Source organism: Emys orbicularis, chromosome 14, assembly GCF_028017835.1.
Source record: "Emys orbicularis isolate rEmyOrb1 chromosome 14, rEmyOrb1.hap1, whole genome shotgun sequence".
In the NCBI taxonomy this organism is placed as follows: Eukaryota; Metazoa; Chordata; order Testudines; family Emydidae; genus Emys; species Emys orbicularis.
This window is the reverse complement of record NC_088696.1, coordinates 2,595,251-2,607,917: the sequence shown is the minus strand read 5'-3', so window position 1 is coordinate 2,607,917 and position 12,667 is coordinate 2,595,251. Positions and strand designations below refer to the sequence as shown.

Genomic DNA, 12,667 nt, shown 5'->3' with positions numbered 1-12,667 from the left:
CGCGCTCACGCTGGGCTGCTGTTCCCCTAGTGCCCAGCTGTGCAACGGCTGGCCAGGCCCAGCCACGGAGCAGGTGGTGGCTGCTGTATTGTGGGGGAGCTCTCCTGGCTGGGGCTGGGGCACGGCTCCCGGAGGTTCTCAGCCAAGGCCCATGTGTTTGCTCCTGTAGGAATAAGCAGGGGGGTTCCCCTGGGGCTTACGACCGAAGCTTTCGCTGGAAATATCACCAGTTCCGCTTCCTGTGTCACGTGAGTACTGGGGAGCGGGGCACGGGGGTCAGGACAGCCTCTCGCTCAGCCAGGCTGGGGGCTGGAAGGGGTGCGGGCGGCTCACTGAGAGGGCAGAGCTGTGCTGACTCTGAGCCCAGTCCCTGTGTTTGGTTCCAGTCGAACGCGCTGCCCAGCCACGTGAAGATCAGCGTTTCCCGGCAGACGCTCTTCGAGGACTCCTTCCAGCAGGTGAGTCCCTGCGCAGGGAGGGCCACAGGCAGAGCATGGCTCTCTGAAGGGGGCCGTGTAAGAGGGTACCAGGGATGCAGGAGCCGGGCTGGCCCTGGATATCGGGGCAGCCCCTGTGGGTGACATGGCCCATCTCTTCCCCCTCGTAGATTATGAACATGAAGCCCTATGATCTGCGGCGCAGGCTGTACATCATCATGCGCGGTGAGGAGGGGCTGGACTATGGCGGCATTGCGAGGTGAGTCCTGCTGAGCGAACGGGACAGCCTGCCGGGAATGCCCTGCATGGGGCCCAGGGAGAGGCTTGGGGCTTTCACAGGGCAGAGCTCGGGCGCGTGTTCCTCTCCCAGGGCCCTGCTCAGCACCTGCTGCGACAGAGAAGCCCAGGGCACGTCCTGCTGGGTTTGAATGAGAAATGGCCTGAATCCTGTGTGCACCACAGTAACAAAACCGAGCCAGATGGCTCCCCTCCGGGCTCTGCCTGCGCCCCTGGGGCTGCGGAATGGGGGGGGGGGGGCTCTGCCTGCGCCCCTGGGGCTGGGGAATGGGGGGGGCTCTGCCTGCGCCCCTGGGGCTGGGGAATGGGGGGGACTCTGCCTGTGCCTCTGGGGAATGGGGGGGGGGGGGCTCTGCCTGCGCCCCTGGGGCTGTGGAATGGGGGGGGGCTCTGCCTGCGCCCCTGGGGCTGGGGAATGGGGGGGACTCTGCCTGTGCCTCTGGGGAATGGGGGGGGCTCTGTCTGCGCCCCTGGGGCTGGGGAATGGGGGGGCTCTGCCTGTGCCTCTGGGGAATGGGGGGGCTCTGCCTGCGCCCCTGGGGCTCTGAGGAAAGCCTCATGGTGCAGCGTTCGGCCAGAGAAGGAGTCTGTGTCGCTGCTGGCCCCAGCCTGCCTCTGCCTGGGTGCTTGGCTTGGTGCTAACTCTTCTTCCTCCCTCCCTCCCCTCCCCCCCCCCCGGCTCCCTGGTGTCCTCGTGTCTGTCACACCCCAACTCCTCCACGGTGACCCTGCTCCCGTCTCTGGTCCGTGGGCTCCTGCTCTGTCTCTCTCTGTGTCCTGCCAGTGGTTTTACCCTATGGTAGGTTACGTCATGCTGTTCTACCACAGGGTAGAACCACGGACAGGATACCGGGCGCTTTCTGCGTTGGAGGACGACTCGTCTCCCTGAGCTGCTAGGGAGGACCAAGGCAAAGACCATGCGCCTCTCCTGTGCTTCTCCATGGAGCTAATGAGCCAGGAAGGGGCAGTGTTCCCTGCACAGGAGCCACGGGAGACAAGGCCCATGAGGGGAGAGGGGGCGGAGACAGGAAGGGCACATACATGTGCGTGTGCTTTGGGCGCGGGCAGGGGTATGTGGGTGTGCGTGTGTATGTGCTCTGGGGGCAGGCAGGTGTGTGTGCACTGGGCTTGGGTGTGTGTGCGCAGGCGTGTGCACATATGTGTGCATGTGCTCTGGGTGTGGCCAGGCATATGTGGGGGTGTGTGTGCAGGCGTGCGCATGGGGGGTTGTGTCTGTGCTCTGGGCGCGGGCAGGCCTGGGGGGGGGGGGGTCGGGTGTCTGTGCTCTGGGCACGGGCAGGCCTGGGGGCGGGTCTCTGGGCATGGGCAGGCCTGGGCGGGTGTCTGTGATCTGGGCGTGGGCAGGCCTCGGGGGGGGGGAGGGGGCGGGTGTCTGCTCTGGGCGCGGGCAGGCCTGGGGGCGGGTCTCTGGGCCTGGGCAGGCCTGGGCGGGGGTGGGGGGGGTGTCTGTGCTCTGGGCGCGGGTATGGGTGCACTGGGGGTGGGCAGGCATGTGGGGTTTGTGTGTGGGCGGGTGGTGAGTGAGTGGGGGACAGGCAGGCAGGCAGGTGTGTGTGGCTGGTGGGAGTGTGCAGACCTGGGCAGGGGGACGTGTGTGTAGGACAGGCGTTCCCTGGGGCTCCCGGCACCCCCGCCAGGCCAAGGGCCGATGCCAGTGAGTGCTGGATGCACCAGGGCCCACGTTCACTGGGATGTTTTCCAAGCCTTTGTCATGCTGCTGTCTCCTAAAATGCTTCCCAGGCTACACGTAGCAGTTCTGAAATGCAGCTGCCTCTGGGGTGGAGGCTGACCTGGGATAGTGGGGACCCCCCTCCCCTCGCTGTCTCAGAAAGGGCCCAGCAGAGCCGTGCTGGTGTGTATGGGGTGTGCTGCAGAAGAAGGCATGCGTGGGCTGAGCAAAGGCGTCTGGGTTGCTCCCTTTCCCCAGGTGAAGCTTTTGTATGCAGGGGCCAGTAGGCCCAGGCCCGCCTGCCAGCTGCCCCCCAGAGCCCGGGGCCTGCTGCCTGGAGAGCAGGAGTGGAGCGGCTGAGCTCTGCCCTCTTGGGGGCGCCGAGCACCCCCGTCACTGTGCTCTGGTCTCTCGTCCCCCAGGGAATGGTTCTTCCTCTTGTCCCACGAGGTGCTCAACCCCATGTACTGCCTGTTCGAATACGCCGGGAAGAACAACTACTGCCTGCAGATCAACCCCGCCTCCTCCATCAACCCTGACCACCTCACCTACTTCCGCTTCATCGGCCGCTTCATCGCCATGGTGAGCGCCCCGGCGCCGGGCGGAGAAAGGGGCCAGTCAGTGAGGAGAGCAGGCCTGGCCCCACGCATGGCAAGCCATGTGGGGAGGAGGGGCTGGGATTGGCCACTTAAACCCGAAAACGTTCCAAGCCTTGGCCCCGGAGGGGGAGCTGCCTGCCCAGCTCCTTGGAGGGCCAGCAGCAAGCAGGCTGGCCCGGGTTGGGTGTGCAGGAGCAGTTGGGGCCCAGCCTCGACTTGGAGGGTGGGGAGGGCATAGATGGCACCAAAGGTGGCTCCATCCCAGAGGCCAGGACTCGGAGGGGAGGAGCCGTGTGCTTGGCCGGACTGTGGGCTTCACCAGATCCGCAGCCTCAGGAACAGCTTGGGGGTCAGGGTGCACTGTGAGTGGGGCGGGGGCGTGGGGCTCTGGGGTCTGTGTCTGGGGTGGAGGTGAGCGGGATGTCTCAGTTGGGCTGTGTATTGTGGGGCGAGAGTAGGGCCTATGTATCAGAGGAGGCACATCGGGCTGGCTGGAGGGGGGGGTCTATCGGAGGAGGTTCGGGGGGATGTTCAGGTAGCGGGGAGGTCTGTGTATTGGAGGTGGTTCAGGAGGGAGGTGGCTGGAGGGGGGAGGGGATCTGTGTATTGGAGGAGGAGGCCAGAGGAGGTTCAGTGGGTGGCCGGGGGGAGGTCTGTGTATTGGCCGGGGGGGGTCTGTGTATCGGAGGAGGCACATTGGGGTGGCCAGAGGGGGTGGGCCTGTGTATCAGAGGAGGTTGGGGGGGGGTGCCTGTGTATCGGAGGCGGTTCCCGGGGCCTTGCCCAGCTGTACTGCGGGGATGTGCCCAGCTCCTTGGCTGCCACCCCAGTGTCCCAGTGGATCTGCAGCTTTGGGGGCTATTTTTGCCCCAACAACGTGAGATTTTCCAGCTGCCCAAACGCCAGCGTGACTCCCCCTGTCTCTGGTGGCCTGAGCCCAGCCTCATCTCCCCACGGCCTGGGGCTCAGGCCTGGCGGGGGCTGGGGCTCAGAGTCCCCTGACTCTGGGATCAGCCCCTCCATGGTGCCATGCTCAGGAAGCTGGTACGTTCTTCCCAGGTCTCCCCCAGCTGCCCGGCCCTGCTCGGAGCAGAGCCGGATCCCCATAAACTCCCCAACTATTAATCACCGCTGGGCTGCTTCAGACAAGCGTCTGCATTGTTTTTGGCTGCCTTTGCCTTGAGGCTTCTGGAAGCCAGGATCCAGGGCGGCCACAGCAGGGCTGTTTAAACAAGTGCTCTTAATAGAGCTGCAAACGGAGAGGGAGACGCCATGGAATTGGGGGTGGGAGGGAAGTTGGGTGCTCTGCACTCCCGGCGCTGCAGGCAGGACTCCAGGGCTGGGCTGTGTCATCATGAGGGGCCACGTTCTCCTAGTCACGAGCCTCTGGGACCTGTCCCCCTGTCCCCCTTGCTGGCTGTGCTCCGTGGTCCCAGGAGGCTCAGGGTCCCGCTTGGCTCACTGGCTAGCCTCAGGGTCCCCCGGCATGCGGCTCCCCCAGCCACCTGGCGGGAGAGTGTGTCGGGTGCTTTAGTCGCTACGTTCCGCCGGCCTAGCTGCCGCTTTTGGCAGCGTCCGTGGCCATGCTGGGACCCAGAGCCTGTGACCGGGGTGTTCTCTCCCGCACAGGCGCTGTATCATGGAAAATTCATTGACACTGGCTTCACGCTCCCCTTCTACAAACGCATGCTTAACAAGAGACCCACGCTGAAGGACCTGGAATCCATCGACCCTGAGTTCTACAACTCCATCGTCTGGATCAAGTCAGTGCCTCTCCCCTGTCAGCCTAGGGTCACTGCTTCTCTAGGGGTGATGGGGTGAAGTCCCCATACAGGATGGTCTCTGGCCACACTCCAGGGCTCAGTGTGCTGAGGATCCTGCCTCGGGCCTGGTGTATCAGACCCACCAACGCCTGCACATGAGCTTGTGAAATCTCCAAGCAGCTGCAGAAAAGCCAACCGTACCAAGGCATGCAGCTTGGTCACATGACCCCAGGGTACCCGTAGGGAGTGCTGCCGCCCCCATCCTGCCAGATCTCGCCTTGCTGGGTACAGCCAGGCTAATGTTCCTTGTGTCGCTTCTCCCCCAGGGAGAACAGCCTGGAGGAGTGTGGCCTGGAGCTGTTCTTCATCCAGGACATGGAGATTCTGGGCAAGGTGACAACACACGAGCTGAAGGAAGGAGGGGAGAGTATCCGGGTGACGGAGGAGAATAAGGAAGAGTATATCATGTGAGTACCAGTGCCTGGGCTCTCCCCCAACCTTGGCATGGAGTGTGGGGCTCGGGGGCATGGGGCTGCTCCCGGGGCTACTTGGCTTTGACGTGGGCAGCAGACAGGAGGAGATGGGCTGTGGGCTGGGTGGCCCTGCCCCAGCCCTGAGCGCTCAGTCGGGATCTGGCTCTGGGGGTGGGGCGGGGTTGCCAGCACTTTGAGAGGGGAGGTAGAGCATTGGGGGAGGTTCTTATTTCCCTCTGCCCCAGGCCCTGCGGCTGCAGCCGCTCAGCTGCCTGCCCACCACAGCTTGGAGTGCTGCTGGTTCAGTGCTGAGTTGGGCCCAGGCAGCAGCAAAATCCCCCAAACCCGGTTCGAGTTGGTGCATCCCTGTGGCCAGGCCAGGCCAGCCTTGTGGACAGGCGTCGCCAGCGCACCCACGACAGCAGGTCTCTGTTCCCAAAGTGCCCTCTGCCAGCAGGCCTCAGAGAGCCACCGCTCTGGGCTTTGGGAGGCAGGAACACCACACAAGAAAGGATCGGGAGGAACCTTGAGAATTTGCCCGGCTCCTCTCCCCTGCACTTGCCCTGCTGCTGGCCGGGAACATCAGAGGTTCAGACAGCAGGGCTCTGGGAGTTGGTTGCGGGTACCATGTCTGAGAGCTTGGCTGGGGTGCGCCCCGGGTTGCATGTCTGCCCTTGCAGGCTGCTGACGGACTGGAGGTTCACGCGGGGCGTGGAGGAGCAGACCAAGGCCTTCCTGGATGGCTTCAATGAGGTGGCGCCACTGGAGTGGCTGCGGTACTTCGATGAGAAGGAGCTAGAGGTGAGTCAGCGAACTGCTGGGTCTCCGCGCCCCTGGCTGGGCGAGTCCCGAGCATTGGTGCTCGCTGTCCCACAGCAGAGAGGTCCTAGCATCAGCTGGGGCAGGAGGGGCTGCCGGCTAATGGCCAAGAATCCACCCCAGTCTGGCTCAGGGCCTAGTGAAAATACAGTTTGTATTTAACTCTGCTCCTGAAATGCTGCCCTGGCAGGGGGGCATTATCCGGACACAAGCTCTCGTGCCGCCTGCTGGAAGTTGTCAGGCCTGTAGAGCAGGTGACCTACTGCCGGGCTGGCCCCTACCGAACTGGAGACTTCCTGCCGAGCCCCTGACTTCTCCAGTGCCTGGGTCGCGGGCGGAAATGGAACCCCGCTGCCTAGTCTGACCCTGGAGGAACTAGTGCATGTGCCACTCCAGCCATTCTCCCGCTTAGAGTGCGGGTGGGGGAGAGTCTGTGGTTGGCTGCTGACTTGTCCCCTGGTTCCCTAGCTGATGCTCTGCGGCATGCAGGAGATGGACATGAGCGACTGGCAGAAGAACACCATCTACCGGCACTACACCAAGAACAGCAAGCAGATCCAGTGGTTCTGGCAGGTGAGCCTGAAAGGCACCTGGGAGCCATCCCGAAGGGAGTGGGGTTGGGAGGCAGGATCAGCCTGGCTCCACTGCTCACCAGCCTCCAGGCAGAATGAGATGAAACCGAGCACATCTCCAGCACGAGGGCTTTGGTCGTAGCTGGCAGCGGCTCCGGAGTTGCTCAGGGCAGCAGGCAGCACTTAGTGGTCAGCCTGTTTCCAGCAATAGCTGCTGCTCTGGGGGAGGCAGGATGGGAGACGGTGACAAAAGAGGCTGGAAATAAAGCAGCCCCAATTCAGGTGTGTCTTCTCCTCAGTGAGCAGTCAGGACAGAAGGGGAGCAAACTGGTCCTCAGCCAGGGCAGTGCGGGGTAAAGCCCGTGTCCGGGAGACTCAGGGTCGGGCGTGGAGTCATCTCTCCTGAGGATTCTCAGGCTGGGCGCTACTCCCATCCTGCACCCCTGTGGATCGTAGATTAGATCCTGCAGCCTCAGCGTCTGGGGGATGCTCTGTGTTTTGTGGTTTGGTTTCCTGTTGGAGCTGGACAGGAGCCACTGAGGCAGGAGTGAGAGATGCTGCCCCCCCGCCCCCCAATCCCAAGCCCCATTGCTGAAGCTAGGAGCACACAGGTGATGGCAGAATCCCTGTCTCATTGCATCTACTCTGTTGGTTGCAGGTGATTAAGGAGATGGACAATGAGAAGAGGATCCGGCTTTTACAGTTCGTTACAGGGACCTGCCGCCTACCAGTTGGAGGATTCGCAGAGCTCATTGGTATTTATTTCCCAGCTGCCCCAGGGTGCACAGGAAGGGGGCAGGGGGATAAAGGGGAGAGAGACTCACGATAGTCCAGTGGTGTGGAAGGGCGGGGTGCAGAGGTGGGCAATGTTATGACTGTTATACTCGCCTTTCCGCGGTACAGCTCAGAGCATTTACAAAGGCAGGGAAGTAAGCTAAGGCACAGAGAAGGGACAGAATTCCCCCCAGCTCTCACATTTTTAACCAAATGTTGTACTGTACTAAGCCAAATGCCTTACAGCAGTCGGATATCTGTCAACACAGTTATCTTTGTCAACCAAACCTGTAATCTCATCAAACAATGGGATCAGTGTTGTTTGACAAAACCTAATTTCCATAAAACCAGCTGTTTGGCATTAATTATGCTACCATCATTTAATTCTTTACTGATTGCATCTTGTATCAGCCTTTCCATTATTTTCATGGAATTGATGTAAACCTAGTCAGCATATAGTTACCCAGGTTATCCTGTTTCCCCTTATTAAATACTGTCCCATTAGCTTTTTTCCCAGTCCCCTGGAATTTCCCCAGTGTTCCAAAATTTGTTAAATATCAACATCAGTGGCTCAGAGAGTTCCTCGGCCAATTGTTTTTAAAACTCTTGAATTGAAGTTATCCGATCCTGCATGTTTAAAAATGTTTAACTTTAGCCGTTGCTATTTAACATCCTCCCTTGTTACTGTTGGAATAGAAAGTATTCCATTATTACTATAAGCTGTGACTATTCCATGGAGCTGTGAATATTCCTTAAACCTACTGGGCATAGATTTTTTTCACTGATACCTTTAGCCTCCCTTATCAATAGTCTGCATTTCATCACTGTTCATTTATAGTCATTACTATCAACTTTCTTCTTTTTCCATTCGTTATATATTATTTTTAGTTCTGTTTTTACTTTTCTTATTAATCAGGATATTTTTTAACTGAAGAAGCATTCCTTTGTAATTGTGAAATTGTGTTTTGTTGGGTATTTAGTTTAGTTTTCCTAGACAACTCCCAGTTACCCTTCATGTTTTGTTTAAATTGTTTACATTTTTCTTCCTAATCATTTTTACTCATAATGATTTTCAACTTTCAGCCCAAAGTATATGTATTACTGGTCAGGACTATATACTGTTTGCTCATAACAAATGTGATCCGTCATGATCAGTTTCACCTAGGCAACCACAACTTTTATTCAGTGATCAGTTCATCTTCAGATATCCAAATGAGGTCTTATATGGAATTACCCTGAGCTGGCTGCAATATTTCTTGTTAGAAAATTGTCTATAATTTTTAGAAACTCCAGGGACATTTCCATCATGACAGCAGACCTCCAGCATATGTCCCTCAGACGGAAATCCCCCATGATAAGTTTTTCTTCCTGCACATTATATGTAGCTGTTTAAAGAGCTGTTAGTCCTGCTCTCTAGTCTGGTTTGGTGATCTCTAACCGACTGCCACCAGTAGCCCAGGTTTGGCATCGCATGCCAGATGAATGGTCTGTCTAGTCCAGCATCCTGTCAGTGGCCAGTACCAGCTGCTTCAGAGGAAGGTAGAAGAAACCCCTTAGTGGCCATTTATGCACTAACATACCTATCGGGGAAATTTCTTCCTGATCCCAGGCTGGTAATGTTGGCTTAAGCCCTGGAGCACAAGAGCTGTATTACCTGATAAGGGAAATGTTTATCCTAGTTAGTGTTACTGTGGGTAATCTTATTACCCATATAAATCTCTACTGAGCTCTTTCCTCAATGAGATCTTGTGGCAGTGAGTTCCACGGGTTAGCTAGATGTTGCGTGAAGTGTCCTTTCCAGCTTTCAGTGTTTCCTTTCCTGTAATGTAATGAGTTGTTCTGTTCGTGACTGACAGGCAGTAATGGGCCGCAGAAGTTCTGCATCGATAAAGTTGGCAAAGAGACGTGGCTGCCCCGGAGTCACACCTGGTGAGTCTCATTCCTCTTGGAGCAGATGGGGGTGAATCCAAGCAGTCTATGTGGGGCTACCCCTTGCTTGCTCTCAAACCAGCTCCACCATGGGCTTTGCGGGGGATGTGGCCACAACTTCCGTGTGCTGGGGCCAGCTTATGCATCTCAAAGTGCAGCCCCAGAGCGTGGCTGAGAGAGCAGGGAGATGCCCCTGCCTCAGGAGAGCATGGGGGCGGGGGAAGGGGGAAATTGCCACTGCATTGACAGCCTTTGTTTTCTCGCCAGCTTTAACCGCCTGGATCTTCCTCCCTACAAGAGCTATGAACAGCTGAAGGAGAAGCTGCTGTATGCCATTGAGGAGACAGAAGGCTTTGGCCAGGAGTAATGGCGCTTGCTCCTTCCCCAGCACCCCCCGGCCGGCCCAGGGCAGAGCAGCGTCTGGAGCAGGCTGCACGCTGGGTGCTCTCGCTCTCAGGGCAGGCAGAGAGCAGTTTGTCTCCCTCCCTCCCTGGGAGTTTGTCTGTCACTCTTGTTCCTGGGTTAGGCTGGTGCCAATGCAGCCCAATGGCAGACGGGCTGCCCCCCCACCTCCAAAGTGAGCCCAAGGTGTTAGGGGGGAGACGGACACAAGAGCCCGCCCATATGCCACTACTGAGGGGGAACGAAGCAGATGGCTGGGAGGGGGCTGGATCACTGGCCCCTTGCCACGTGGTGCCCTCCTGGGGGCCGGACCCTGTACAAGTTCCAGTCACTATCCAACTGCAGCCCAGTGTCTGAGCTCCAGACCTTGGGGTCTTTGGGCCTGCAGCAGGGACCCCCTGAGAGACGGCAGTGTCCCCCCAAGGCTGGGCAGTAGTGAAGACACCTCCCCGAGCCACCTTGCATCAAAGAAATGTGTGCAATCGTTACCTCTGCCACCTGGAAAACGGGCATTGAATGAATGGAAAGCAGAGAATTCCGACCAAACCCAGTGATTTCCTGCAGCGTGTCTTTCCTTTGTTAGTGCACGGAGTGTTTAGCTGTGGCCCTGCGTCCCTTTGGATTGGGGCTGCTCGGAACGGCCCGAGACAGCAGGGCCGGGTGGGCACTTCTGTCTGGGGAAGCTCCTGCCAGGGCCTAGCGCTGGACAGAGCTTTTTAGCGTTCGCTGCAAACGAGCAGGGATCTGCTTTTTAAGGGTCGTTTTTCACATCTATTTTTCCTGGTGTATCGATTAAAGTAACTAAAGCTCCTACTCAGGTGGTGCTGGGTAGTGACGTCCATGAGCCCAATCCTGCCCCCAACAGAGGCAATGGCAAAACTCCCACTGACCTTCAGCCGGCTCCTTCCCAGCCAGTGGGCGGGGGGCGCCCTTACCTGTCAGTTGTCTCTGCACAGGATGGATGTGGTTGGGAACTCTGCCCCGAAGGAGTGACCAGTGGGGAGGGTCGCCCCGAGGCAGGCAGGCGGGGGCGTAGGCCTGTGCTTTGATTTGCGAGTGTGTGTGGCCCCCTTGCTCTTTATTTAACTATTTCAATGGAATGTATTGCTAGGTGGTGGTGATGCTCTTTAATAGGATTCTAGAGGCTCCGCTCGTGTTTTGTACAGACAACGCGCTGTTCAATCGCGCTCCGGTCCTGCAGCGCCTGCAGCTGAGGGCTGTGAAACGGGCTCTTTCGCCGCTGAAACGAGCAGAGAGCTTTTCAAAGCAGTGACCCCTCCCGACTTGCCCTGAGCCCGGCAGCTGAGCGCCCATGTGCAAAGAGCTCATGTGGCCTTTGCTCCGTCTGTGGGTTCAAGTGGAAACTCTTGGCCTGATTCTTCTGTCCCAGACCGCGGTGGAGATCAGAAGCCCTTGGAGTTACGCTGCTGTAAGTGAGGGCAGAATCCAGCTCTCTGCTGTTTCCTTATTCTACCACCTCTGCCGGCCTAGGCTGCTGCCTCAGAGAGTTCACCCTTCCCAGGCTTGAGGACAGCAATGGCCCAAGTGTTGGTGTGTGTGGGGGGGGTGGGCCCCGCGTGCGTGTGAGAGCATCTGTGTACATAGCTGTATATAATGAAGTCTATGGATACAACAAATTGCAATAGCTTTGGAGCGGTAACCTTGATAGTTTTGTACTGCACCATCCTGCCTCAGTGATGCCAATTTCTTGTGCAATAAACGATCAGCAGCTGCTTGGGGGTTTGCGTGTGACTCTGTGAAGGTGGCAGATCAATAGAGTCCTGTGAAGAGAGAGGTTCTGTCCAGGGCTTAAATTCTTACAGAGGATTTCCCAGAGCACCCCCCACCCCCAAGATGCTATAAAAACTCCAGGGGGGTTGGAAATATTTGCCAGAGCTTTGCTCTGCACAGCTCCAGCTGAATTTAACCCTGATTCTGTCCCCGTCGCTCTGAGCAGCCGGGGCCCGGGGGCGAATGCTCCCAAGGAGCAGAGCACAGCCCCCTCGGGCATGCAGGATGCAGTGTAAAGTCATGGAAGTAGGAAGGAAACATCTAAAAAATGCAGCACATGTTTGTGGCCCCAGCATTGGGACTTCAGGCACCAGCAGCAGCTTCTGTCCTCATCACCGTGGGACCCGAGTGCCTTCAGGGACAGCTGGACTCTTCCGGTGCCATTCTGTGTAGCGCCTCCATTGCGCCTGCACCCACCGCAACTGGTGCTGGGCAGGGGCTTTGTGGAGAAGCGAGGGGGGGGGGCTGCTCTGTCGCACTGGATGGAGCAGCCTGGACTGTTACTAGGTGCTGCTATAAATCCTCCACCCCCTGATCCTCGGCTGGCCATGCTCCACTGTGCCCTCCCTGCCCGGAGCCAGTGGGGGCTAGCCTGCAAAGGGAGGCTTGGGGAGCTGAACTGCTTGGGTGGAACAGAACTCGGAGCTGGCCTTGCATGTGCAGTTGCTCTGTTCTGGAGGGGCCGTGGTGAAGGGCAGAGGGGGGCTGTCCAGAATGAAGTGAGCATCCCCAGCAAAGATGGGCGGGTTAGGGAGGCTGCTCTGCCAGGCTTGCTCAGAGAGGGGAGGTGGTTCTGGCATCACCTGTGTGTCGGGGTGAGGAGGCGCCCATCCCAGGGGCTAGAAGGAAAGTTAGACCACACGCTGCCGCAGGTGAACAGTGCCCCATTGTGACAGCCTGGGTCATCTGGGCCACTGCAGCGGAAGGGGAGAGTTGGAGCTGCCCCTCAAATGACTAGGGGCAGTTCAATGTCTCCCCTCCCCTTCCCCCCTGAGTCCACTAGCTCCTGCTGCTCCCTGGGAGCAAGAGCCGGCACTGATGGGCTGTGTGCTGGAGGGGTGAGGTCCAGCCTCTGGGACACTTGATGGAGTCCAGGAATGGTTGGCAGTTCTGAGCTGGTA

General features: G+C 58.5%; 1 protein-coding gene across 1 annotated transcript in view; it reads left to right on the top strand.

Moving 5' to 3' along the window:
* Nucleotides 1–11,487, top strand: part of WWP2 (WW domain containing E3 ubiquitin protein ligase 2) — an 88,449-nt gene extending 76,962 nt beyond the window's left edge. The window contains exons 14-24 of the mRNA XM_065416328.1: nt 170–248; nt 387–458; nt 608–696; nt 2,847–3,006; nt 4,653–4,786; nt 5,113–5,253; nt 5,940–6,060; nt 6,547–6,651; nt 7,309–7,405; nt 9,281–9,353; nt 9,621–11,487. Coding sequence (XP_065272400.1) covers nt 170–248; nt 387–458; nt 608–696; nt 2,847–3,006; nt 4,653–4,786; nt 5,113–5,253; nt 5,940–6,060; nt 6,547–6,651; nt 7,309–7,405; nt 9,281–9,353; nt 9,621–9,720 — 1,171 coding nt within the window. The 3' untranslated portion in view covers nt 9,721–11,487. The remainder of the gene's footprint in view (nt 1–169; nt 249–386; nt 459–607; nt 697–2,846; nt 3,007–4,652; nt 4,787–5,112; nt 5,254–5,939; nt 6,061–6,546; nt 6,652–7,308; nt 7,406–9,280; nt 9,354–9,620) is intronic.
* The last annotated feature ends 1,180 nt before the right edge of the window (nt 11,488–12,667 follow it).